The sequence below is a fragment of the Macaca fascicularis genome, chromosome 1, assembly GCF_037993035.2.
Source record: "Macaca fascicularis isolate 582-1 chromosome 1, T2T-MFA8v1.1".
In the NCBI taxonomy this organism is placed as follows: Eukaryota; Metazoa; Chordata; class Mammalia; order Primates; family Cercopithecidae; genus Macaca; species Macaca fascicularis.
In genome coordinates this window covers 225,663,969-225,688,164 of record NC_088375.1, presented here as the reverse complement: position 1 = coordinate 225,688,164, position 24,196 = coordinate 225,663,969, and the positions used below count along the sequence as shown (strand labels likewise).

The 24,196-nt window shown below is 51.4% G+C and overlaps 1 protein-coding gene across 1 annotated transcript in view; it reads right to left on the bottom strand.

Annotated features, from left to right (window-relative positions):
• The window catches only part of GPR157 (G protein-coupled receptor 157), a 76,031-nt gene extending 52,395 nt beyond the window's left edge, over positions 1-23,636 (bottom strand). Inside the window, exon 1 of the mRNA XM_065530103.2 lies at positions 23,250-23,636. Coding sequence (XP_065386175.1) covers positions 23,250-23,581 — 332 coding nt within the window. The 5' untranslated portion in view covers positions 23,582-23,636. The remainder of the gene's footprint in view (positions 1-23,249) is intronic.
• Between the last annotated feature and the right edge of the window lie 560 nt (positions 23,637-24,196).

Below are 24,196 nucleotides of genomic sequence, written 5' to 3'. Positions count from 1 at the left end.
AGTCTTAAATATTAAGAGGTGTGAGATGAATGAGTTTCTCGCTCTGCAAATGGCAAAGGCAACAGGCTTTTGGCTGGTGGCCCCAAAGAGCCAGCAAGACTCTCTGCTATTTGGCCAGGGACACTGCGGGAATGAGCAGAGGGACAGCATCAGTAGGGCAACTAGCAACCTGCTGCAGTTTTCTCCTGTCTCCTGGGGACACAAGGGTGGTGGCCCCCCACCCCCCACAGCCAGTGAAAGCTTGTTCCAGTAGCCATGGACCTGTCAGTCATTTTTGAGGCTCAAAACTTCCAAATCCATCTTTTTGGGCCCGTCCCCAAGACAGCCACTTTCCTCTCTGCCATGGCTCCAACCCAGACAGAATCAGCTGCAGATCTGGATGGAGTCTCTGAAGCCCCTTTTAGCCACCAGCTTCTTCCAGGCCAGGCCAGAATTTCTTTTTTGAGACGGAGTCTCGCTCTGTCGCCCAGGCTGGAGTGCAGTGGCCAGATCTCAGCTCACTGCAAACTCCACCTCCCGGGTTCACACCATTCTCCTGCCTCAGCCTCCCGAGTAGCTGGGACTACAGGCGCCCGCCACATCGCCTGGCTAGTTTTTTGCATTTTTTGGTAGAGACGGGGTTTCACCGTGTTAGCCAGGATGGTCTCGATCTCCTGACCTCATGATCCACCCGTCTCGGCCTCCCAAAGTGCTGGGATTACAGGCTTGAGCCACCGCGCCCGGCCTGTTGCTGTTTTTCTTTGAGACAGAGTCTTGCTCTTGTCGCCCAGGCTGGAGAGCAGTGGCGTGGTCTCAGCTCACTGCAACCTCTGCCTCCTGGGTTCAAGCGATTCTCCTGCCTCAGCCTCCTGAGTAACTGGGATTACAGGCATGCGCCACCACGCCTAGCAAATTTTTTGTATTTTTAGTAGAGGCGGAGAACAGATAGAAGAAGGCACAGCCTGGTTCAAGGAAGAGGACAAATGCATTTTCAATGATGTCAAACTGGGCAAAACTAGTTCTACTTTCAGGTGGGCTGTCCTGGGCTTATTCTTCACTGAAACAGACCTGGGCTCCTTTTCTTCCTGTCCTCAGGCCAGAAATCCCCCACAAATTTGTCTAAGGGAAACATTGCTGGCCAAGATACAGAGGAGGGAAGAGCGCAGGAGGCGGAGTCTTCTTACCAGGAAAGGTGATTTCAAAACTTCAATCAATCTCCAAGTAAAATCCAGCCCCAGTAAGGGACTGTAGCATAAATTTGAATTTTGGAGGCAGTCCAGCCCTTCACGTGTTTCTCTGAGTAGGAACTGGGAGAGCTTCCCCCATACAGCCAAGTCCTGTTGCGGAGCAGTCCTCTGACCACCCTGTCTCCACCCCAACCACTCCTTATGGAGGCAAACAGGCTACCTAACTACAGCCTCCCACTTCGTTCCATCGGCAGTCACAGGAAAACCCTCACGGCTTCTGGGCGTTGCCTCCCCGATTTGCCCCCCAGCACGCAGGCCATAAGAAACCTGCTTTCAGAATCAAAAACCTGAAAATCAGAAATGCTTTTCTAATGCTGAGGCCAAATTTCCTCCACACAAAACACCACAAATCCCTCTCCAAACAAATTCGCGATTTCCCTCCAATCCCGATGGCCTTTTTCTCGGGCTGTAAATTTCCCTAAAGTTGTCAGTGAATTAAATCAGCAAAAGAAAAAAAAGAAAGAAAGAAAGAAAAGAAAAAAAGAAAAGGGTGGGTTACCTGCTCTGTGGGCCAAAGAAGGACCTTGGATTGATCGGATGTCAGCTCTGGCCCTGCAGCTTCCCTGGGCTGGCTCCACCTGTCTGACCTGTTCGGCTCGCCGCCGCCTCTGGGCCTGGCACAGCCGCAGGGAGCTGGGCTCACTGCCAGCACCCAGGCCCCTCCATAGGTGTGCATTCACCTGCCGAGAGGTGCCGGCGCACAAGTGCCCTCCCCTCTCTGCTCCCACCACGTGACCTGCCCCCCAGCTGGACAGACACTGGAGCATCTCTCCTCGGTGTCACTGGAATTTCAAACCTGAAGCTGGCAGAGAGAAAGAAGAAAGGGAAGAAGAGGGGAGGGGGACAGAGGAAAACTCCTGGCCCCCACAACTAACCAACAGTCCTTCCATGATGTCGTGAAGGTCAGGCCAGGTGGGGCCAGCAGCCCCCGTCACGGTGATCGTCAGGGTCAAATTCCAGGGCTGCTCTTTCCCTCTGGGTGGCTATTTTGGGAAAGCGGTTTTCCTCCAGCCGTCGACAGACTAGCTACCATGGACGCTGGAATCCGGAAGACTCAGAGCTCTGCCAGGGCCCAGCACAGGTAAAGGCACGGAGGACAGCCCTGGGAGCAAAGAAATAGTTCCAGCTGCTACAGGTGCCCCAGAACTCCGCTCTGAGCACACACAGGCCCACGGGTCCCTCCTGTCCCTACCCTTCAATAAGGATCACCCAGCACTTGGGGTCCTATCTGGCTTGGAAGAGGACTTGGGGCTTGAGGTATTACCCAAGGTGTTGAGGGGTACAGCTGGAGGGGCAGGTGGCATCAGGTCTAGTGGCAAGGCCACTATTTCCCTGCCATCCAGGACTGAGAGCCCTTAGCAGCCAGATTTGGCTTCTCTTCCCTTTCACTCCCTGGCCGCTGATGCCCGTCAAGCTCAAGTCGATACTGAACAACTGAGTACACAGCACAGCTTGGGTGTGAGGTCACAGACTCTGTGCCTGGGATAGGGGCGGCCCAGGCATCTGACTCTGGGTTTCAACCACTGCTCAAGTTCAATCATGTGCTTCTAAGCTGCCCAATCAAGCCAGACTCTGGGAGCCACTGAAGAATAGAAACAGCAAGGCCAAGAGGAGGGTTGTGGTGCCCTGTGGTCTTGATAACTTGGGTTTTGAATGCAGGGTGGATGTTAAGATATAAAGCCCTTCCTAGGAAACCAGAATGCATCCTCCTACAGAGGCAACAAAGCAGGGCAAGGAGCCCAGGAGAGGACCCGTGATGGAATTCAGACAGAGCCCAACCTCCTTCCTCCCAGGGTACAGCATTGCTCACAGAGGGCGGGAGGAGAAGGCTAACTGCTGCTGACTGTGGCCAGGCAGGTCTTCAGCTACCGACCTCAGGGCTGTGTCCACCCCTCGGAGCCACACTGAGCTTGAAAGTGAAGCCCTGTCTCAAAGCCAGCACTTGCTCTGCTGCCCCAAGAGGGTCCCGCAAACATACAGGCCTTGCCCAAGGGGCCTGACATGCAGGAGAGGGGCAGGGCCCAGGACAGTGACCCTGAAGGGCTCCATCCTGGGACCTGACTCCTCCTTGTTCATAAACAACCAGGCCTTTGCCTTCCTCCCACACCAGCCCCTGGGTCAAAGGCTTTAAGAAAATCCCCCGTGCACTAGCCAACTCAGACCGCCCTGGCCCTTAGATCATCCGCTAGTCACTGGGCTGAGACCCAAACGAGTCAGAGGGAAATGTTTGGCGATTTTGGGGAACTGAACTGCAAAGGTGTTCACAATGAGACCACCAGCAAGAGTACGGCACACCCCTTAAACATTTTAAGGAAGTATTTACCAAGGCTGCTAAAACAGAAGTTGAGGATTTCTGCCTCCGATTTAGTAGAAAAGAATCTTTGAAATTTACATACAAAGTCCCATGATAAGTCATTTGGGATCCCCCAGAGGAGGAAGGCTGCTTGTGGTTAGACTGGGTGAGTCAACGAAACAAACAAATGGGCCCGATGAGGTCAGCTTTTTGGAAAAGGAACAAAGAAAAGTGCACCCCAGTGAGAGGCAGCTTACAATGGTGAAGCAGTGGTCACAGAAAATCCATTTCCAAAGCCTCTAATCCAGCAGTTTGGGGGATGATTTTGTCACCCAGGGGACATTTGGCAATGTCTAAAGACATTTTGGGGGCCGGGCGTGGTGGCTTATGCCTGTAATCCCAGCACTTCAGGAGGCCGAGGCGGGTGGATCACTTGAGGTCAGGAGTTCGAGACCAGCCTGGCCAACATGACAAGACCCCCATCTCTACTAAAAATACAAAAACTAACTGGGCTTGGTGGCGCACACCTGTAATCCCAGCTACTTGGGAGCCTGAAGCAGGAGAATCACTTGAGCCTGGGAGGCAGAGGTTGCAGGGAGCCGAGATCGCCTCACTGCACTCCAGCCTGGGTGACAGAGCAAGACCCTGTCTCAAATGAAAAAAAGAAGAAGAAAAAAAAAACCCAGACATTTTTGATTACCACAGTTGATGGGTAGGGAGTGCTCCTGGCGTCTAGTGGGTAGAAGCCAGGAATGCCGCTAAACATCCTACAGTGCATAGGGCAGCCCCCACCACAAAAAATTATATGGCCCCAAATGTCAGCAGCACTGCCACTGAAAAACTGATCTCATCCACTGAGAACTCTCTCTCTTACTTGCAAGTCTTGGGCAAATGGTTGTTTTTAGTCACTGACATGACTCGTAGCCCAGAGAGCCATGATGGTGACAGCTCCTCCCTGGGCGATGCCAGGCTTCACAGGGTCAGCATCTTTGGATGGTCCTCTGGGCATAGACCCCAGCTTGGGCAAGCCATCTGGTTGCCCCTGCATGGGTGACCCTGCCCAGCTGCCCCTGCCTGCAACCGCCCCTTGCCGAGGCTTCTAGACCCTCAGAACCTCCCCTCTGCTGCTCTGGCTCTCAGAACAGACTGGTAGGTGCTTTACAGGTGACAATAAGCTTTCACATTCATTGTCTCAGCTGAATACATAAAAGCCTCACCCACTGTTAAAGCAATCTTTCTGAGTTCTTGACCTGCCAGACCCGTGGAACATGCAGAGGCCACCTGTTCCTGATGACAGCCCAGGGGAGAGGGAGCTGTGCTTTCATCTGGGGAGCCCCCAGAGTCCAGAGCTGGGCAGAGGTGACAGCAGCCTGTCTAGGGAACCTTAGGGAAGCCAGGGTTCTGGCTGCTCCATGGCAGGCCCTGAGGTGGAGGGTCTAGACCCTGACCAGGCACCAGTCCTGCTGAAATGAGGCTCCGGAAATGGACGCACATCACACTCCCTGGAGTATTTTCTGGGCAGCCACAAAGTTCAGCAAATAGTCAACAGAAACCATCTCCAAGAAGTGGGTGAACCGGAAGGACACCATGCCCAGGGCTGATATGGGACGTGTTTGGGGACTTGGGGAAGAAGCAGGACAGAAATAGGCCCAGCTCATTAACTGCATCTGCATATGAATTGCTTGACTTTTTTTTTTTTTTTTTTTTTTTTTTTGAGACAGGGTCTGGCTCTGTCCCCTGAGCTGGAGCACAGTGGCATGATCACAGTTCACCAAAACCTCGACCTCCTGGGCTCCAGCCATCTTCCCGCCTCAGCTTCTCTAGTAGCTGGTGTGCACGACCATACCATGCCCAGCTTTTTTTTTTTTTTTTCTGAGAGACGGAGTCTCACCCTGTCCCCCAGGCTGGAGTGCCGTGGTATGATCTTGGTTCACTGCAACCTCTGCCTCCTGGATTCAAGCAATTCTCCTGCCTCAGCCTCCCGACTAGCTGGGATTACAGGTGTGCGCCACCGCACCTGGCTAATTCTTTGTATTTTTAGTAGAGATGGAGTTTCACCATGTTGACCAGGCTGGTCTCGAACTCCTAACCTCAGGTGATCCACCCATCTTGGCCTCCCAAAGTGCTGGGATTACAGGCATAAGCCACCACGCCTGGCAACCTGGCTAATTTTTAAAACAAATTTTTTAGAGACGGAGTCTTACTATGTTGTCCAAGCTGGTCTCAAACCTCTGGGCTCAAGTGATTCTCCAGCCTCAGCCTCCCAAAGTGCTGGGATTACAGGCATGAGCCACCACATCTCGCCTGTTTGAGTTTTTATGAGTATTATTACTTGTTTTATAAATCTAAAAGAACATTAGGAAAAAATAAGAATAAGGGCAGAATATCCCGTATCCACACCCACTTTCTTGGGAAACAGAGCCTTACCCGCTTGGGAAACTCCTGAACTGCAGTCTGGGTTGCAACTCCATGTGTCATTCATCCTGGTCACCAGATCTTGGAAAACTGACCCCAAGTGAGACTCTGAATTAGCCGAAGGACAAAGACCATAGGAGATAGCTCTCGGCACGAAGCAAACGCCTGTCTCCAGCAAATCTCAGGAAATGAGAGAAGCAAGTCCACGCTCCAGCCAGGAGCCCCTGCGGGAAGGAGGCTGCCCATCTGACACCGCTAGACCTCCTGCCTGCACTCCCCCTGAGTAGGTGGCACCCTGCCACTGCTGGTCCCCTCAGACCAAGGCCTTCCCTTGGGAGAGAGGGTGGATGTGGGGAAACACCAGCTCTTCAATGTACCCTGGGAAAACAGAACCTGGAATCCCCTTTTGAAGTCTGAGCAAAGAACAGGAGGATGTGACCCACCAGGCAGGCAGGAGCCGCTGACTCCAAGGCGAAAATATAAACTGCTTCCCTGTAGCTTGGATGCCATTGCGGCTGGCACACATAGAGGCTGCTAGGATCAAGACGAGGTTCTGGATCCAGTGCCTGCCTCTGAGGCTGCTGACAAGGAGGAAGGTCACTGCAAAAATGCTTGACCCAGGCCGGGCATGGTGGCTCATGCCTGTAATCCCAGCACTTTGGGAGGCTGAGGCAGGCGGAATCACCTGAGGTCAGGAGTTCAAGACCAGCCTAGCCAACATAGTGAAACTCATGTCTCCAAAAATACAAAAATTACCCAGGTATGGTGGCACACGCCTGTAATCTCAGCTACTCGGTAGGCTGAGGCAGGAGAATTGCATGAACCCCAGAGGTGGGAAGTTGTAGTGAGCTGAGATCGTACCCCTGCACTTTAGCCTGGGCGACAGAGCAAGACTCCGTCTCAAAAAAAAAAAAAAAAAAAAAAAAGGAAAAAAGAAAAAGAAAAAAGAAAGAAAGGCCGGCGCAGTGGCTCACACCTGTAATCCCAGCACTCTGGGAGGCCGAGGCAGGTAGATCACGAGGTTAGGAGTTTGAGACCAGCCTGACCAACATGGCGAAACCCTATCTCTACTAAAAATACAAAAATTAGCCAGGCGTGGTGAGGCACGCCTGTAATCCCAGCTATTCAGGAGGCTGAGGCAGGAGAATCACTTGAACCCGGGAGGCAGAGGTTGAACCTGGGAGGCAGAGTTTGCAGTGAGCTGAGATCACGCCACTGCACTCCAGCCTGGGCAACAGAGTGAGACCCGTCTCAAAAAAAAAAGCTTGGCCCCACCTGGCAGCTTTAAACTTGGAGCCTCCTGGCCACCCGACCTGCTCTCAGTGCACAGGAGGCACAGCCTCCTGGAACAGCCCCTGCACACCCACTTTATCACCCACTTCCCAACCCGCAAAACTGCCATCTAATTTTCCATTTACAACTGTTCCTCCACCTCAGGCTTCAGCATTGTTTCTGCGGCTTCAACTCCTTACTCCTCTCGGCCATGAGCGCTCTGTGCTCCCACCTCTGGCTCTGTCACCCACAGCCAGTGTGGATAACTTACAAAGTGTTACCAAGACCTTCCACCTCCCCAGGCTCTCTGTTGTGCAAAAGGGACTCAGACACTTAGAGATAGGGCTGGAGCTGGGTGGCCTGGGGCTGACCTAGAGGGACAGCTGATATGCTCCACCATTCTTAAGGGCATCTATTTCCCAGCTAACATGTAAAGTAAGAAATTCAGACCTGGCGCAGTGGCTCACACCTGTAATCCTAATGCTTTGGGAAGCTGAGGTGGGAGGATCTCTTGAGCCCAGGAGTTTGAGACCAGCTTGGGCAACATAGGGAGAGGCCATCTTTAAAAAAATATTTTAAAATCATCCAGGTGTGCACCTGTAGTCCCAGTTACTCAAGAGGCTGAGGAGGGAGGATCGCTTGAACCCAGGAGTTCAAGGCTGCAGTAGGCTATAATCACACCACTGTACTCCAGCCTGAGCCACAGAGCAAGACCCTGTCTCTAAAAATAAAATAAATGCAATGTTTGGGCATAACATCATATTTTGAGGACATAGTATACATTGTAAAATGTCAAGGAAAATGGATAGGTTGATAATATTAAAAATAATCTAAAGTGTGTGTGTGTGTGCATGTGTGTGCGTGTCTTTAGCTTAAGAATATACGGTGCAGGGCTGAGCACAGTGGCTCATACCTGTAATCCCAGAACTTTGGGAGGCGGAAGCCGGCGGATTGCTTGAGCCCAGGAGTTCGAAACCAGCCGGGGCAACATGGTGAAACCCTGTCTCTTAAAAAATATTTTTAAAAAATTGTTTTGGCCGGGCGCGGTGGCTCAAGCCTGTAATCCCAGCACTTTGGGAGGCCGAGACGGGCGGATCACGAGGTCAGGAGATCGAGACCATCCTGGCTAACACAATGAAACCCCGTCTCCACTAAAAATACAAAAAAAAATTAGCCGGGCGTGGTGGCGGCGCCTGTAGTCCCAGCTACTCAGGAGGCTGAGGCAGGAGAATGGCGGGAACCCGGGAGGCGGAGCTTGCAGTGAGCTGAGATCCGGCCACTGCACTCCAGCCTGGGCGACAGAGCGAGACTCCGCCTCAAAAAAAAAAAAAAAAAAAAAAAAAATTGTTTAAACATATGGTGCAAAGACAAATAAAAGCAATGTTTCCAGTGGGCTAGATGGAGAAGTCTCTTTGCTGCTTCTCTGGGTCACATGGGAGAAGGACAGTTCCCTGTAGCCCCCATCTGGGGTCCTGGTACTCTGTAAAGGCTGCCAGGCCTGGGGGTGAACTGGTGATCTGGGATGCAAGGGAGCAGGCAGTGGAAGAGGCACAGGAGCCAAGCAGACGCAAATTCACCGCACTGAGCCATGCATTCCCGGAGGAAACCTACTTCCTTCCATCCACCGGGAAGGGACTCAACACAGACTGTTATAAAGAGTGTCACGACTCAATGTCTGAATGTGGTGGGAGAGCCCATGGCTGGCCCAAGGAACATGTGGGGACCACCAAGTGCTGTCCTCTCTCTTCCTGTCCCCACATAGAGATGATCTGCTTTCCAACCACATCTACAAGTACTTGGTGTCTTTGGACCTTGCCTGACCCCTGGTTCACGGCAAAACCTGCCTTTGGGTGAATGCCAGATGCCCTGACGTGGAAGGGGTTGGTGCTGTAGGAGACTCATCTTCAGTGGATTCTGCATTTGAGTATGGAATACATTTTCTTTCTTTCTCTCTTTCCTTCTTTCTTTCGACAGAGGCTCGCTCTGTTGCCCAGGCTGGAATGCAGTTGTGTCCGGAATTGGTGGGTTCTTGGTCTCACTGATTTCAAGAATGAAGCCGCGGACCCTCGCGGTGAGTGTTACAGTTCTTAAAGATGGTGTGTCTGGAGTTTGTTCCTTCAGACGTTCATCTGTGTGTGGAGCTTCCTCCTGGTGGGTTCGTGGTCTCGCTGTCAGGAGTGAAGCTGCAGACCTTCACGGTGAGTGTTACAGCTCTTAAAGGCAGCACGTCTGGAGTTGTTCGTTCCTCCCAGCGGGTTCGTGGTCTCGCTGGCTTCAGGAGTGAAGCTACAGACCTTCGTGGTGAGTGTTACAGCTCATCAAGACAGCGTGGACCCAAAGAGCGAAACAACAAACCTTCCACGGGGTGGAAGGGCACCCGAGTGGGTTGCCACTACCTGGTACGGGCAGCCTGCTTTTATTCCCTTATCTGGCCCCACCCACATTCTGCTGATTGGTCCACTTTACAGAGAGCAGATTGGTCTATTTTACAAATAGCTGATTGGTCCGTTTTGACAGAGTGCTGATTGGTGTATTTACAAACCCTGAGCTAGACACAGAGCTGGTGCTTGTCCTGGGCACCCTCAGTCCTGTTGTTGGATCACAGTGACATGATCTCAGCTCACTGCAACCTCTGCCTCCCAGGTTCAAGTGATTCTCCTGCCCCAGCCTCCCAAGTAGCTGGGATTACAGGTGTGCACCACCATGCACGGCTAATTTTTGTATTTTTGCAGAAACAGGGTTTCACCATGTTGGCCAGGCTGGTCTTAAACTCCTGACCTCAGGTGATCCGCCTGCCTCGGCCTCCCATAGTACTGGGATTATAGGCGTGAGCCACCACGCCAGGACTGGAATACATTTTCTATCTGGCTTAAGCCAAAAGAATGAAGCTCTAATGGTTGAATTTCAGCCACAAACCAGCTCACTGAAGGAGACTGGGTGGAGGCAGGCAGCAGAAGGCGAGGTGTCCCTGAGGTCACAGACCAGGGCCCTCCTCACTCAGATGCTGGCTCTATGCCCCCCTGGCCTTCTGGGGCCAGCCTGTCTGCCTTGAGGCCCCACCGTTCCAGCTTCACCAAGCAACTCTTACTCATCCTTCAGGCCTTGGTTAAGCACCCTACAACCCCCTTCACTCAGCTATGGGCTCCCAGTGACCACCCCAAGCATCACACATCTCCCTGCATCATGGTGGCCAACTCACTTGTACCTCCCCCTCACCAAACTGAGTGTCAGCTTTCTATTCCTTCTCCCAGCACTTAGCCCAGCAGACAGGACATAGTGAGTGCCAGTAAAGGTCTGTTGAGAAAGCATGGGAGGAGGAGTGGGTAAAAAAAGACAGCGCTGCCGGCCAGCCCACGCTCAGTCAGCAGACCACACATTCCAATCCTTTGAGAGCTTAATGATCAGGCTGAGCCTCAGGTATTTAGTCTGTCATCAGCACGGAAAACACAGGTAAGGCAGCAGATGGGAAAGTGCTTTAAAAACTGTAACTGGGGCCGAGCGCGGTGACTCACGCCTGTAATCCCAGCACTTTGGGAGGCCAAGGCGGGCGGGTTACAAGGTCAGGAAATCGGGACCATCCTGTCTAACACGGTGAAACCCTGTCTCCAGGGCCGGGCGCGGTGGCTCAAGCCTGTAATCCCAGCACTTTGGGAGGCCGAGACGGGCGGATCACGAGGTCAGGAGATCGAGACCATCCTGGCGAACACCGTGAAACCCCGTCTCTACTAAAAAATACAAAAAACTAGCCGGGCGAGGTGGCGGGCGCCTGTAGTCCCAGCTACTCGGGAGGCTGAGGCAGGAGAATGGCGTGAACCCGGGAGGCGGAGCTTGCAGTGAGCCGAGATCGCGCCACTGCACTCCAGCCTGGGCAACAGCGTGAGACTCCGTCTCAAAAAAAAAAAAAAAAAAACTGTAACTGGGCCGGGCATGGTGGCTCACACCTGTAATCTCAGGACTTTGGGAGGCCGAGGTGGGTGGATCACCTGAGGTCAGGAGTTCCAGACCAGCCTGGCCAACATAGTGAAACCCCATCTTTGCTAAAAATACAAAAAATTTGCCAGGTGTGGTGGCAGGCGCCTGTAGTCCCAGTTACTCAGGAGGTTGAGGCAGGAGAATTCCTTGAACCCAGGAAGCGGAGGTTGCACTGAGCTGATATTGTGCCATTGCACTCCAGCCCAGGTGACAGTGTGAGACTCCGTCTCAAAATAAATAAATAAATAAATAAAAATAACTAAAACAAAACTGTAACTGCAAGGAGTCACACTTCCATTTCAGACCATCTTTGAGTACACCTATTTTTTTTTGAAACTGAGACTCGCTGTGTCACGCAGCCTGGAGTGCAGATGCATGATCTCAGCTCACAGCAATCTCCACCTCCTGGGTTCAAGTGATTCTCCTACCTCAGCCTCCCGAGTAGCTGGGATTACAGGCACCCACCACCATGAGCGGCTAATTTTTTGTATTTTTAGTAGAGATAGGGTTTCACCATGTTGGTCAGGCTGGTCTCGAACTCCTGACCTCAGGTGATCCACCCACCTCGGCCTCCCAAAGTGCTGAGATTACAGGTGTGAGCCACCGTGCCCGGCCAAGTACACCTAATTCATAAGTTGACAATGATTTGGACTTTTCACAAGATTATTTGGCAAGTTGACTGCTTGCAACTAGGGATGCCACGCCCCAAAGTCACAATACCATAAATGTGGCAGGTTTGTAGGCTCAGCCAGCAGAGTCCACCGTACTGTGGGACCTCAGATATCCAGAAACATGGGGCATCATCCCCTTGTGGGTCAGTGCCTCACTTCACTTTATCCCCCTTGGCACCTAGCATGATGGGGAGCCAGGGCCGATACCTGGATATCCAGTGAATGAATGAAAGGATGAGAAGTAATCCAAAAACAGCAGCAATAGCAATATCAACAGCAGCCCCACTGTGCGTCAGGCACTGTTCTTGACCGTTTCACTGTGTCACTCATTGCAATGGGCTGAAAAACACCCTGGAGAGATAGCCACGTCAAATCCCTGCAACCAGAGCATGTGGGTCTTTGCAGAGCTGATTGAGATTTTGAGATGAGACCATCTTGGATGATCTGCGTGAGCCCTAAGACGGGTGTCCTTGGAAACAGAGGCAGAAGGAAATTTAAGACAGAAGAGGAGAAGACACACCGAAAAGGCCACTGAAAGACAGAGGCAGAGACTGGAGTGATGCAGCCACCAGCCCAGGAATGCTGGGGCAATCACCAAAGCTAAAAAGAGATAAGGGAGGTTTCTTCCCTAGAGCCTCCAGTGGGAGTACGGCCCTGCTGGATTTCAGATTTCTGGCCTCCAGAACTGTGAGAGAGTAATTTAAGCCATCCAGCAGCCACAGGAAATTATTATACTCCTGGAGTCACGAATGAGCTCATTCACAACTGCAATGGGATTGTTACAGAGAGGCAGGGTAGGAAGGCAGCCTCTGGGCCGGGCACGGTGGCTCATGCCTGTAATCCCAGCACGTTGAGAGGCTGAGGTGAGCGGATCGTTTGAGCCCAGGAATTCAAGACCAGCCTGGGCAACATGGTGAAACCCATCTCTACCAAAAAAAAAAAAAAAAAAAAAAATTAGCCAGGCATGGTGGTGCATGCCTATAGTTCCAGCTACTTGGGAGGTTGAAGTAGGAGGATGGCTTGACTCTGGGAAGTCAAGGCTACAGTGAGCCGTGATCACCCCACTGCACTCCAGCGTGAGCAACAAAGCAACACCCTGTCTTAAAAAAAAGAAAGTCTCTGAGCAGCTCAAACTCCTGCACCCAAGTTCCTGTCCCTCCTCAGAACATACTGTTAACCCTCAACGTGGTGCTCTGTTAATATCACATATTCTGTTAATCAGTACTCTTCTTGGATAAACACTCTCCCTGCTCCCAACTTCATAGCTGAAATTCAATATCAAGTAAATAGCACAACTAAAGCTAAGCTAAAGGAAAGTGATGAATCACAGCAATACTTTGTTTCCAAATGACCTCTGCCCCCTCATTCTGACACTGGGGTGAGGCCCAGCTTGCCCTTGAACTCCACTGTATTAACTCATTGTTTTTTCTTTTTCTTTTCTTTTCTTTTCTTTTTTTTTTGAGAGACAGTCTCAATCTGTCGCCCAGGCTGGAGTGCAGTGGCATGATCTTGGCTCATTGCAACCTCCACCTCACAGGTTCAAGCAATTCTGCCTCAGCCTCCCGAGTAGCTGGGATTACAGGTGCGCACCACCATGCCCGGCTAACTTTTGTATTTTTAGTAGAGATGGGGGTTTCACCATGTTGGCCAGGCTGGTCTCAAACTCCTGACCTCAGGTGATCCACCTACCTCGGCCTCCCAAAGTGCTGGGATTACAGGTGTAAGCCAGCATGCCCAGCCTGAAGAAACCTCCCTTGTCTCTTTGTAGCTTTGGTGGCTGTCCCAGAATTCCTGGGCTGGTGTCTGCATCACGCCAGTCTCTGCCTCTTTCAGTGGCCTTCTCTGTGTGTCTGTGTCTTCTCCTCTTCTGACTCTCTTAAATTTCCTTCTGCCTCTGTTTCTAAGGACCCCTGTCTTAGGGCTCGCCCAGATCATCCAAGATGGTCTTATTTCAAAATCTTAACCTAAGTAGGAATGAGGGTTCCTGACCCCACAGTAATTTAGCAGCAGCAACTCAGAAGGCAAGGAAAGGTTTGCTGAAATCAGATTCACCAGCAAGAACAAGGAAAGACAAGTGAGAGAAAAAGAACAGGGGAAGAAATGGAAATTATATAAAACACATTCGTGACACTTAAGAAAGCCCCGTGACCTGAGACCAGGGCCTCCAGGAGGTTGCTCCACACGGACACAGCAATACATGTTCAAAGTCACCATTAAGCTTAGCAAGAAAAGGTAAAATTGGGTTTATTCTGTTTTAAGAAGAAGGAAGCATGAGTTATATTCTAGAAAGATTTTCAACCCAAAACAATACAATTGAAAAGTTCTGGTATAGCGAGGAATTTTTTTCTTTTTTTTTTGAGACGGAGTCTCGCTCTATCGCCCAGGCTGGAGTGCAGTGGTGCGATCTCGGCTCACTGAACGCTCTGCCTCCTAGGTTCACGCCATTCTCCTGCCTCAGCCTCCCGAGTAGCTGGGACTATAGCCGCCTGCCACCACGCCCGGCTAATTTTTTGTATTTTTAGCAGAGATGGGGTTTCATTGTGTTAGCCAGGATGGTCTCGATCTCCTGACCTCATGATCCACCCCCTCAGCCTCCCAAAGTGCTGGGATTACAGGTATGAGCCACCGCGCCTGGCTTTTTTTTTTTTTTTTTCTTTTTTTTTTAAGCAAGGTCTCACTCTGTCACCCAGGAGGGAGTGCAGTGGCACAATCATGGCTCATTGCAGCCTCAACCTCCTGGGCTCAAGTGATCCTCTTGCCTCATCTTTTTGATTTTTTTTTTTTTTGGTAAAGACAGTGTTTCACCATGTTGCCCAGGCTGGTCTTGAACTCCTGGGCTCAAGCAATCCTCTCTCCTCAGCCTCCCAAAGTGCTGGGATTACAGGCATGAGGCACTGCACCCAGGTGGGATGAATCTTTAGCTGTCTAAAACACGCACTGGGTGCGATGGCTCACGCCTGGAATCCCAACACTTTGGGAGGCTGAGGCAGGTGGATCACTTGAGGTCAGGAGTTCAAGACCAGCCTGGTCAATATGGTGAAACCCCATCTCTACTAAAAATACAAAAATTAGCCAGGCTACTTGGGAGGCTGAGGCCGAAAAATCGCTTGAACCTGGGAAGTGGAAGTTGCAGTGAGCTGAGATCCTGCCATCGTGCTCCAGCCTGGGCGTTGCAGTGAGACTCTGTCTCAAAAAAATTATAAAATAAAATACAAATAAAACACTGAAGGTTTCCCAGGAATCTGTCTGGTTTTGAGGCTCCTGTCCAGAGGTATCTTGTGCCCCAAGGACAAGCCGCTTCAAGAGGTAGCATTCCACTCCCTCCCGTTCTCCTAATGAAGTGGGGAGGTAGGAGGGTGCAGTGGCCACTGCTTCTGGCCCCCTACCTGCCCTGAGGCACGACCAAGCCCCTTGGGGTTGCCCCACACCTGCCCTCTGCACCTCTGCACCTCTGCACTCCTACCTGCTGTTCCCTTTGCCTGCTTGTGCCTGCAGTGGACTCCAGGATGGTCCCCACGCCCAAAGGGAATGAAGCCACCCACAATGTCTCAGGCAGAGGTGTCCCACCTGTCCTATCTGTTAACTCTGCCCTGGACACGGTGGGGACACAGCCACATTTGTGTCAACACCAGCACAGTACTGAACACACCATACAGAAGGAAGTCACTGAAGCGTGCAGGACGTATGAACACATGCGCAGACGAATTGAGGAATCAATAAATAAGTGGATGAATTTTAAAGTTTTTACCAAATGCCTAAATTCAACACTGGGCTCTCTCTTCCCTTGCTGCTCTGTCTCAAGATCCCGTGGCTCAGTTCCTCTTCTGTAAACTCCAGGGGACCATTTAACCATAGGAGCGACCCTGACTGTATTAACTCCCCAGAGGGCAGGTCCGTGGAATCCAGGAGGGAATAGAAAACATGTCAGACACGCTGCTGGCATCCTAAATGTTCTTGTAAGTTGTTGACATGACAAGAAACCATCAGGAACACTCACTCCCAATGTTCTTTCTATTTCTCCACCGACTTACATACAATTTCTAACGAAGTTCATTTGACACATATTTAAGGACAAGCACAAATGAAGTTAGAAATTGTGGGGGACAAGTGATAAGGTGGCCCCTATGGCCACTGCCTCATGGTGTTCATGCCTTTGTGTGACCCCCTCCTTTAGTATGGGCAAGACCTGTGACTGGCTTCTAGCCAACAGAATATGGCATGGATGGCAGAGGATTGCACTGCATTATATAGGATTCCCTCTCCTGCTAGCAGGCTCGTGCTGAAGACGATTTCCCTCACTGGCTTTGAAGAAGCAAGTTGCCATGCTATGGGAGAGCCTAGGGAGGGGCCACATGGCAAAGGCCTGCGGGTGGACTCTAGGAGCTGAGAGCAATGCCAGTCAACAGCCAGCAAGAAGCCAAGGACCCTGGTCATCCAACTGCAAAGAGATGAATTCCACCAACAACCTGAGTGAGCTTGGAAGAGGACCTTTCCCCAGCTGAGTCACCAGATGAGACCCCAGCCCTGGCTCGGACCTTCACGGCAGCCTTACACAGGACCCAGCTAAACTGTGCCCAGACTCCTGACCCACAGAAACTGTGCGATAATAAATGTGTGTTTCCTAAGCTACTTTGTAGTACTCTGTTACGCAGCAATAGAAAACGAATCTGATGATGATAATGAAGATGTGGCTATGACAACAGTCCCGGAAAAGTGTGCAGTTTGTGGTTCTCGTGCCTGTCACCCTGCACCTTGACAGAAGCCGAGTGATCACGTCCACAGACTCTGGGTCATACTACACATGTTCAAGCCAGGCTCTACCATGATCACACACGTATCCATCAACATAACCCTGTAAGCCTCAGTTTTCTATGGGTAAGCATGGGAACAATAGCAGTCACCTCACAGGGCTGGTATAGGGATGAAATAAGGTAATATGTGTAAACTGCTTATTAGCACTTTACAGTAAGGGCTGGGCATACTGCGAGTGTTCAATCAATGTTGGCTATTTGTGCATTAGTTATTTACCTTCTGTTGTCCTGACCAGACTGTAAAGACCATCAGGGTGGTAATGAGCTGTCTAGCTATTGTACCTGGAGAACAGAACTTTGAACATGAGGGGTATCAGGGAGGATTTGGGAATAAGAACCCACCTTGTGTGATCCTCCTAGCGACTCTGGGAGGTAGGCAGGACAGGAATGATTTATTTTAGGATAAGGAAATGGATTGAGCTGAGGCAGGAGGACTGCTTAAGGCCAGGAATTTGAGACCAGCCTGGGTGACAGGGTGAGATGCCACCTGTTAAAAAAAAAAAGAAAAAAGAAAAAAAAAATTTTTTTTTTAGACGAAATCTCACTCTGTCGCCCCGGCTGGAGTGCAGTGGTGTGGTCTCGGTTCACTGCAACCTCTGCCTCCTGGGTTCAAGTGATTCTCCTGCCTCAGCCTCCTGAGTAGCTGGGATTACAGGTGCATGCCACCACACCTGGTTAATTTTTATATTTTTAATAGAGACACGGTTTCACCATGTTGCCCAGGCTGGTCTGGAACTCCTGACCTGAAGTGATCCACCCGTGTTGGCCTCCCAAAGTTCTGGGATTACAGATGTAAGCCACAGCACCTGGCCTAAAATTATTTTATTTTCTTATTTAAAAAAAAGAAAATGAATTGAGAGGTGTTATATTCTGGTCATGCACCACTGAGATAATGAAGGGGTAAAATGAGGACCAGCCTGAGCAACATAATGAGACACTGTCCCTACAAAAAATTTAAAAAATTAGTTGGGTGTGGTGCACATAGAAAGTCCCAGCTACTTGGAAGGCTGAGGTGGGAGGATCACTTGAGCCAGGGGATGTCAAGGCTGCAGTGAGCCGAGATCGCGCCACGGCACTCCAGTCTGGGCAACAGAGGGAGACCCTGTCTCAAAAAAAAAAAAAACAAAAACAAAAATCAAGGACCAACTAACTCCCCGACAATGTTCTTTATATTTCTTCACTGCCTTAAAAACAACCTCTAACAAAGTTAATTTGACACACATTTAAGGACAAGCACAAGTGTGAGCCTCTTGTATGGTAATTGGGCTTAACTGGAAATAATTCACTTAAATGATCATAATGAGTGCTGTGTGTGCCATCAAAGCATGTGTATCTGGCAGCATTTGGAGAAGGTTTGATTCTTTACGAATGGGGAGAGAATGAGAGGCAGGGAAGCGTTTGCTGTTTTTTAAAAAATTCAGTGTGGAATGATGTGGCTTATAAGTGGCTCTAGGGGAATGAAAGTTTTGAAGTATTTTAGGGTTCAACAGCATTTGAAGGGAAAGGACAGTCCTTGTTAGGTGTCAAAGTTGAGGGGTTCTGGAGTTACCAGGCCCCACAGTGTAGGCTCAGAGCTGTGGGACAGCGGGCAGTGTTATGCCTGAGACCAAAAGAGAAGGGGCCAAACAAGAATTATACCTGGTCTGAAATACAGTTGTCTCTCCATGTCCCAGGGGCATTGGTCCCAGGACCCCTGTGGATACGAAAATCTGAGGATGCTCAAGCCCCTTTTATACAATTGTGTGGTATTTGTATATAACCTACACACACCCTCCACACGCATCTTACTCTGTTACTTCCAGTGGTGCAATCTCAGCTCACTGCAACCTCTACCTACGGGGTTCAGGCGATTCTCCTGCCTCAGCTTCCTGAGTAGCTGGGATTACAGGCACGGGCCACCATCTTTATTTTGAGATGCGGTTTTGCTCTTGTCACCTAGGCTGGAGTGCAATGGTGCGATCTCAGCTCACTGCAACCTCCGCCTCCCAGGTTCAAGTGATTCTCCCGCCTAAGCCTCCCGAGTAGCTGGGATTACAGGCACCTGCCACCACACCTGGTTTTTGCATTTTTAGTAGAGATGGGGTTTCACCATGTTGGGCAGGCTGGTCTTGAACTCCTGACCTCAGGTGATCCACCCATCTTGGCCTCTCAAAGTGCTGGGATTATAGGCGTGAGCCACTGCTCCTGGCCTTTCCACATACTTTAAATCATTTCTAGAGTACTTGTAATATCTAATACCACGTAAATGCCATGTAAATAGTTATTACACTGCATGGTTTTTTAATTTGTACTATTATTTTTTTTTTTAATACACAGGGTCTTGCTATGTTGCTCAGACTGGACTCCAACTCCTGAGCTCAAGCAATCCTCCAGTCTTGGCCTCCAAAGTGCTGGGATTAGAGGCATTAGCCACCACAGCCAGCCCATTTATATTATTTTTTATTGTTTTATTATTATTTATTTTTGCTTTCTCGAACATTTTGGACCCTAGGCTGGCTGAATCAGCCGACATGGAACCCCCAGGTAAGGAGGCTCGATTGCATTACTTTGGGCCTGTCTCACCTTCTCCCTGAAAGGCCACCGCAGCTGTCCTCCAACGCCAGCAGGGTCTCCCTACCTCCCATCCAGCACTATGAGGCTGGGTGTCCAGGGCAGGGGGTGGCTGGTGGTGGCCAGGTTGTGACAAATTCAACAATGTTTTTTTTCTCAGCAAATTATCAAGAACTATTTCTCTGTCTTTCAGGCTGGAGGTGAGGGATTTCTTTTTGTGTTTTTCTTTCAGACACGGTCTCACTCTGTCACCCAGGCTGGAGTGCAGTGGCATGATCTCTGCTCACTGCAACCTCTGCCTCTGGGTTCAAGCGATTCTTCTGCCTCAGCCTCCCGAGTAGCTAGGATTACAGGCACGCACCACAATGCCCAGCTAATTTTTGTATTTTTACTAGAGACAGGGGTTTCACTATGTTGTCCAGGCTGGTCTCGAACTCCTGGCCTCAAGTGATCCACCCGCCGCAGCACCCCAAGGTGCTGGGATTACAGGTGTGAGTCACCGCACCCAGCCCTGGAGGCGAGGGCTTTCTATTTGCTTTGGGATTTGGGAAACCAGTTCACCACCACTCTTCTTGTGGTGATCATGGATGAGGACTGATCAGTGTTGACCATGTGGCCCAGGATTTTAAACTCGCTTCACCCCTCACTAGTGGTGGATTGCAGAGTAACAGGGGGTGATAGCGACAGTAGTCTTACCCACTTTCAATTCAAGTCCATTTTAATTAATCTTGTTTTGAGATGAGGTGACAGCCTTGGAGGATGTTTAATGCCAGGATTAGGAATCAATTTGGTTCAACAAATCAACAGACATCCCCAACCCCCACCACTGTCAAGCCGGTTCTGTCTCCTCTGGTGGACCCTCCCTTGCTGCCCCCACTGTCCTATTGACTGAGTATGGAAAACACTTTCATCATAAGGAGTTACTGATCTGGCAAGAGGAGGGTGAACTCTCTGTCCAGAGGAGGCATGGGAATCGGGCAGGAGCTGCTGGGACCGTGCGGGGTGAGGTGGGATGGCTGAGGGCCCCAAATGACAGGACAGAGTAAGAGCCACCTGGCGCCACAGAGGTCAGAGCGGGGCCCTGGGGTGAGCCTGGTGGGTCAAAAGCTCTGCCAGTGGGAGAGGCAGGAGTTTCTGCCAAGCTTTCCCCAGGTGCCCCTACCTGCCCCAGGTGCGGTAACCCACAGCCAGGGACACAGGAGAGGGTGTACTCAAACCGTGTCATGCCTCAGTCAGAATGGATCCCCTTATAGACCCTTATTTTTCCTTTTGGCATCAACTCAAGGCATTTTACTCTACTTAAATATTTGCAATACTAGTTAATGAAAAAAAAAATGTAGGCTGGGCATGGTGGCTCACACCTGTAATCCCAGCACTTTGGGAGGCTGGGGTGGGAGGATCACTTGAGCCCAGGAGGTTGAGACCAACCTGGGAAACATGGTAAGACCCCATCTCAACAGAAAATTTAAAAATTAGCTGGGTGTGGTGACACATGCCCGTAGTGCTAGCTACTCAGGATGCTGAGGTGGGAGGATCGCTTGAGCTCAGGAGTTCAAGGTTCCAGTGAGCTATGGTTGTGCCACTGTACTCCAGCCTGGGTGACAGAGTGAGACCTTGTCTCAAAAAAAAAAAAAAAAAAAAAAAAAAAAGCAGTGGGTTTTTTAGGGAGGGGAAGAGAGCAATATTTGCAATGCAAAAATCAAACAAGAAACTCCCCAGACCTCACTAGACTACATGAGCGTAGAGGAAAGTTCTGATTTAGTGAACATATAAAATATCCATGAAAGCAAAGTGCTTTATCACTGATGGTACCTAATGGTTGCCACAGCACCCTGCTCCCTGGTTTATGCACCTTATCTAATCATTTTATCCCATGCCTCTACCAAGTAGGTCCTAACATAAGGGCAATTTTTAGAGATGAGGAACCAAAGCCAGGAAAGGAAGTCCTATTTCCAAATTAGCACAGCTAGTGACAGAGATGGAGCCGGAAGGCGGGTCCTTAACTCAAAACCCATATCCTTACTGGAACACTGGGGCCCCAGTGGGGTCCTGAGGTGCCTTACGAATGGAGAGAAACGATTGGCACCAGGTATATCAGTGACCTGCATGGCACTGCCTCCCAGAGCCTGCACTAAACAGTTCATTCTTACAAATATGTCAGACAGACAGCTGTAGCTGCAGTACTGATTTGTGCTGTCTGGGAAGGAAGGATCTGCCAACCAAGGCAAATTTCAGGGGTAGACAAGAAAACTTCCTTGTTTTCATGTGATATTCGTTACCGAGTATCACATGAGCTGATCTTCAGTCTCACCGGCTTTCTTGAAATTTCTCCAACGCACTGAACACACGGCCTTTGCACTTACTAACCCTTCTGCCTGAAGAGCCATCCCCTCATCCTTCTGTAGGTTTCTCCTCCATGACTCATTGCATATAGCAAGGACTCTGTAAATATTTGTCGCATGAATGAATGAGTCCTGCCTAGTTATTTTCTTATGCATAGATCTGATCACCTCTAGCCGGAGGTAGTGTGTCCTATAACCAAGGGCAGCATCTTGTTCATCCTTGCGTCCTCCTACATCCCCCAGCCCAGGGACCAGTTACAAGGGCAGGTGTAGGGCTGGGGTGGCAATTGGGTGACATAATCAATGGGAAGCACTGCATGGATGCTATGATGAGAAAGACCTGGGAGCCTGTCTAGGTTTAGCATTATTGATTTGCGATGCGTGCCAAGGGCAGGGGTGGGGTGTAAAAGTGCAGTCCTCATGCCACCATGCCAGCTAGCCAAGGGATCCTGGAGGCCCAAGAGAAAGCTAGATTGGGAGGGGAGGGCAGGACAGTCCTGGACAGTCTTGGCCAGCTTGGGGAAGCTCAGGAGACAGGCCACTAACCCATGTGGCAATAGATGCCACTGGGCCCAGGATACCAACTGATGCTGCCTCCAGCTGCTCCCTCTGCTCCTGGATAGTCCTTCAAGGGGAATGTTGGCAAGTACAGGCACCTCCCCTCTTCCTCAGCTGTGACTGCACAGCATTTGTGGCTTATGCAGGAAGATACACGGGCTCAGGGGAGTGGCCATTTGTCCCAAAGATATCTCAGAACTGGGCAGAGGCAGAACTGGCTAACATAACTGCAGTGGGCCGTTTTGCCCCCTCAACGTGAGCTGGCATCTGCTAGAGTTTCACATGCACGTATGCAGAGAGCCCAGCCACCCCTGGGCTCCAGGAGCCTAGTATGGATGCAACAGGAAGGCCCAGGCTCTGGAACCTTCTGCAGATCCTAGCTCCTGTCTCCCACCTGACACAGTAACAGGCGCTGAAGCATGTGCCCTGTCGGTACTACAGGCCCCATCCACGTAACCTGAGAGAGGGAACCTCAGGAGCAGTGGCACCTGCTGCTCCAGGCTAGGAGCAGGGAACTCCAGGGACCACCTCCCTGCAAGTCTCCTTCCCCACTGGCGGCTCCCAGGCTGGACAGGGCTCCAGCCAGCAGGGGGCGCGCGCGTTCACCTCGGGGCCAGGTTGGCTGAAAGCCCCTCTCCCGTTCTCCTCTTCTAGAGCAAGTCTTCCAAAGCCTTGACCTCTTAGACAACGCTACTTTAGTGACAGAAGCACTTTTCCTTTCCCTTTCTTGCGAGTTTTTTACGGCCGTGGGTGGCTAGTATCAATCCTTCCACTTTCCAGGTGAGGAGAGGAACTGGGGAGGTTGAGCATTTGCTGCAATCTCACCGTGGCCAGCGGCGCAGAAGGGCCAGGGTCCCCATTTTCCACCCGTGGACCAGTCGGCCTTCCTCGCACCACGCTGGAGATCGAGGAGGGAAGAAAGAAGTAGCCGAGCAAAACCCCAAAAAAGGAATCCTTTCTCCCTAGAGATTATGAAATCAAAGAACATTTTGTTGCTTCTTGGAAAGTCTTCCCCTTATGGAGGCTACACAATTGAACAGGGTTTTCATTATTATGACTATGATTATTAACGTTGTTGGTCTAGTTCCCGCCTCCTTCTTTGCAAACTTTTGCACGGACTGAGAAACACAAGCGTTTACCTGGGTGCACGCTGGGACGGGGCGAGCAGGTAGTGCAGGTTTCCAGGCCTCTCCTGCCCCGGAGCTTGGCTGCAGGACTCCCGCAAAATCTCCAAATGCCCCCGATCTGCGCGGTCACCAAGAAGCAGCCCGGCTCGGAACAAGCCCAGGCAAGCCCAGGCAGAGCCCGCTGCCGGGTCCTCCTTCCTGCCCGTGCCACCAGGCCCCGGGGCCGCGACGCGTCTCTCCAGCCCGGGATCCGGGGAGCTGGGCTCGTCCCAGACCGACGGGACGGCGGCATCTCCTCCACCTGAAAAGGAAAGGGGACCAGGTAGGGGCCAGGCAGAGCGCATGAGGGCGGCGCCAGCACCGCGCGATCCCAATCACGTCGGTGCGGGGGAGGGGTCCGAGCCTGGCCTTGGCCTAGGGCGCAGATGCGGTGCGCACCGCAGGGGGGCGGCGCGGTGACCGCTGCGTGGCCAGTCCCGCCGGGCACGGGGTCCTGGTCTGCATCCCCTTCACCGCCACTGCCAGCCTGGGCTGGCGTTTCCCCAGCAAAAGCGCTTAGTTTGCGCAGCGCCCCTCGCCCACGCCGCTGCTGGGTCCCGGGGCGCGCCTACCCGGAGCCGAGGTCCCGGACTCTCCGGCCATCGCAACCCTTCCGCGGACTCCTGGCTCCTTCGCGGTGGGACCAAGGCCCGGGTGGAGCCGGGGCGGGGTTGGGGGGGGACGGTAAAAAAGCAAACAAAAACCACTGGGGGCTCGCCGCGACGCCCAGTCCGAGGGCCTCTGCCCTGGAAGAGGGAAGAAACCCACGTCCTGGACGCGGGTGTGGGAAATGTCCCGGGTCTGGACCTGTTGTCTCTGCGACGTTGCCAGTCAGGAGAGCTCGGAGGGCCAATGCAGCCCCGGATTCAACAAGATGCGAAAGGACTTCTAAAGCCAGGAACCGGCACCCAGCCACAGCC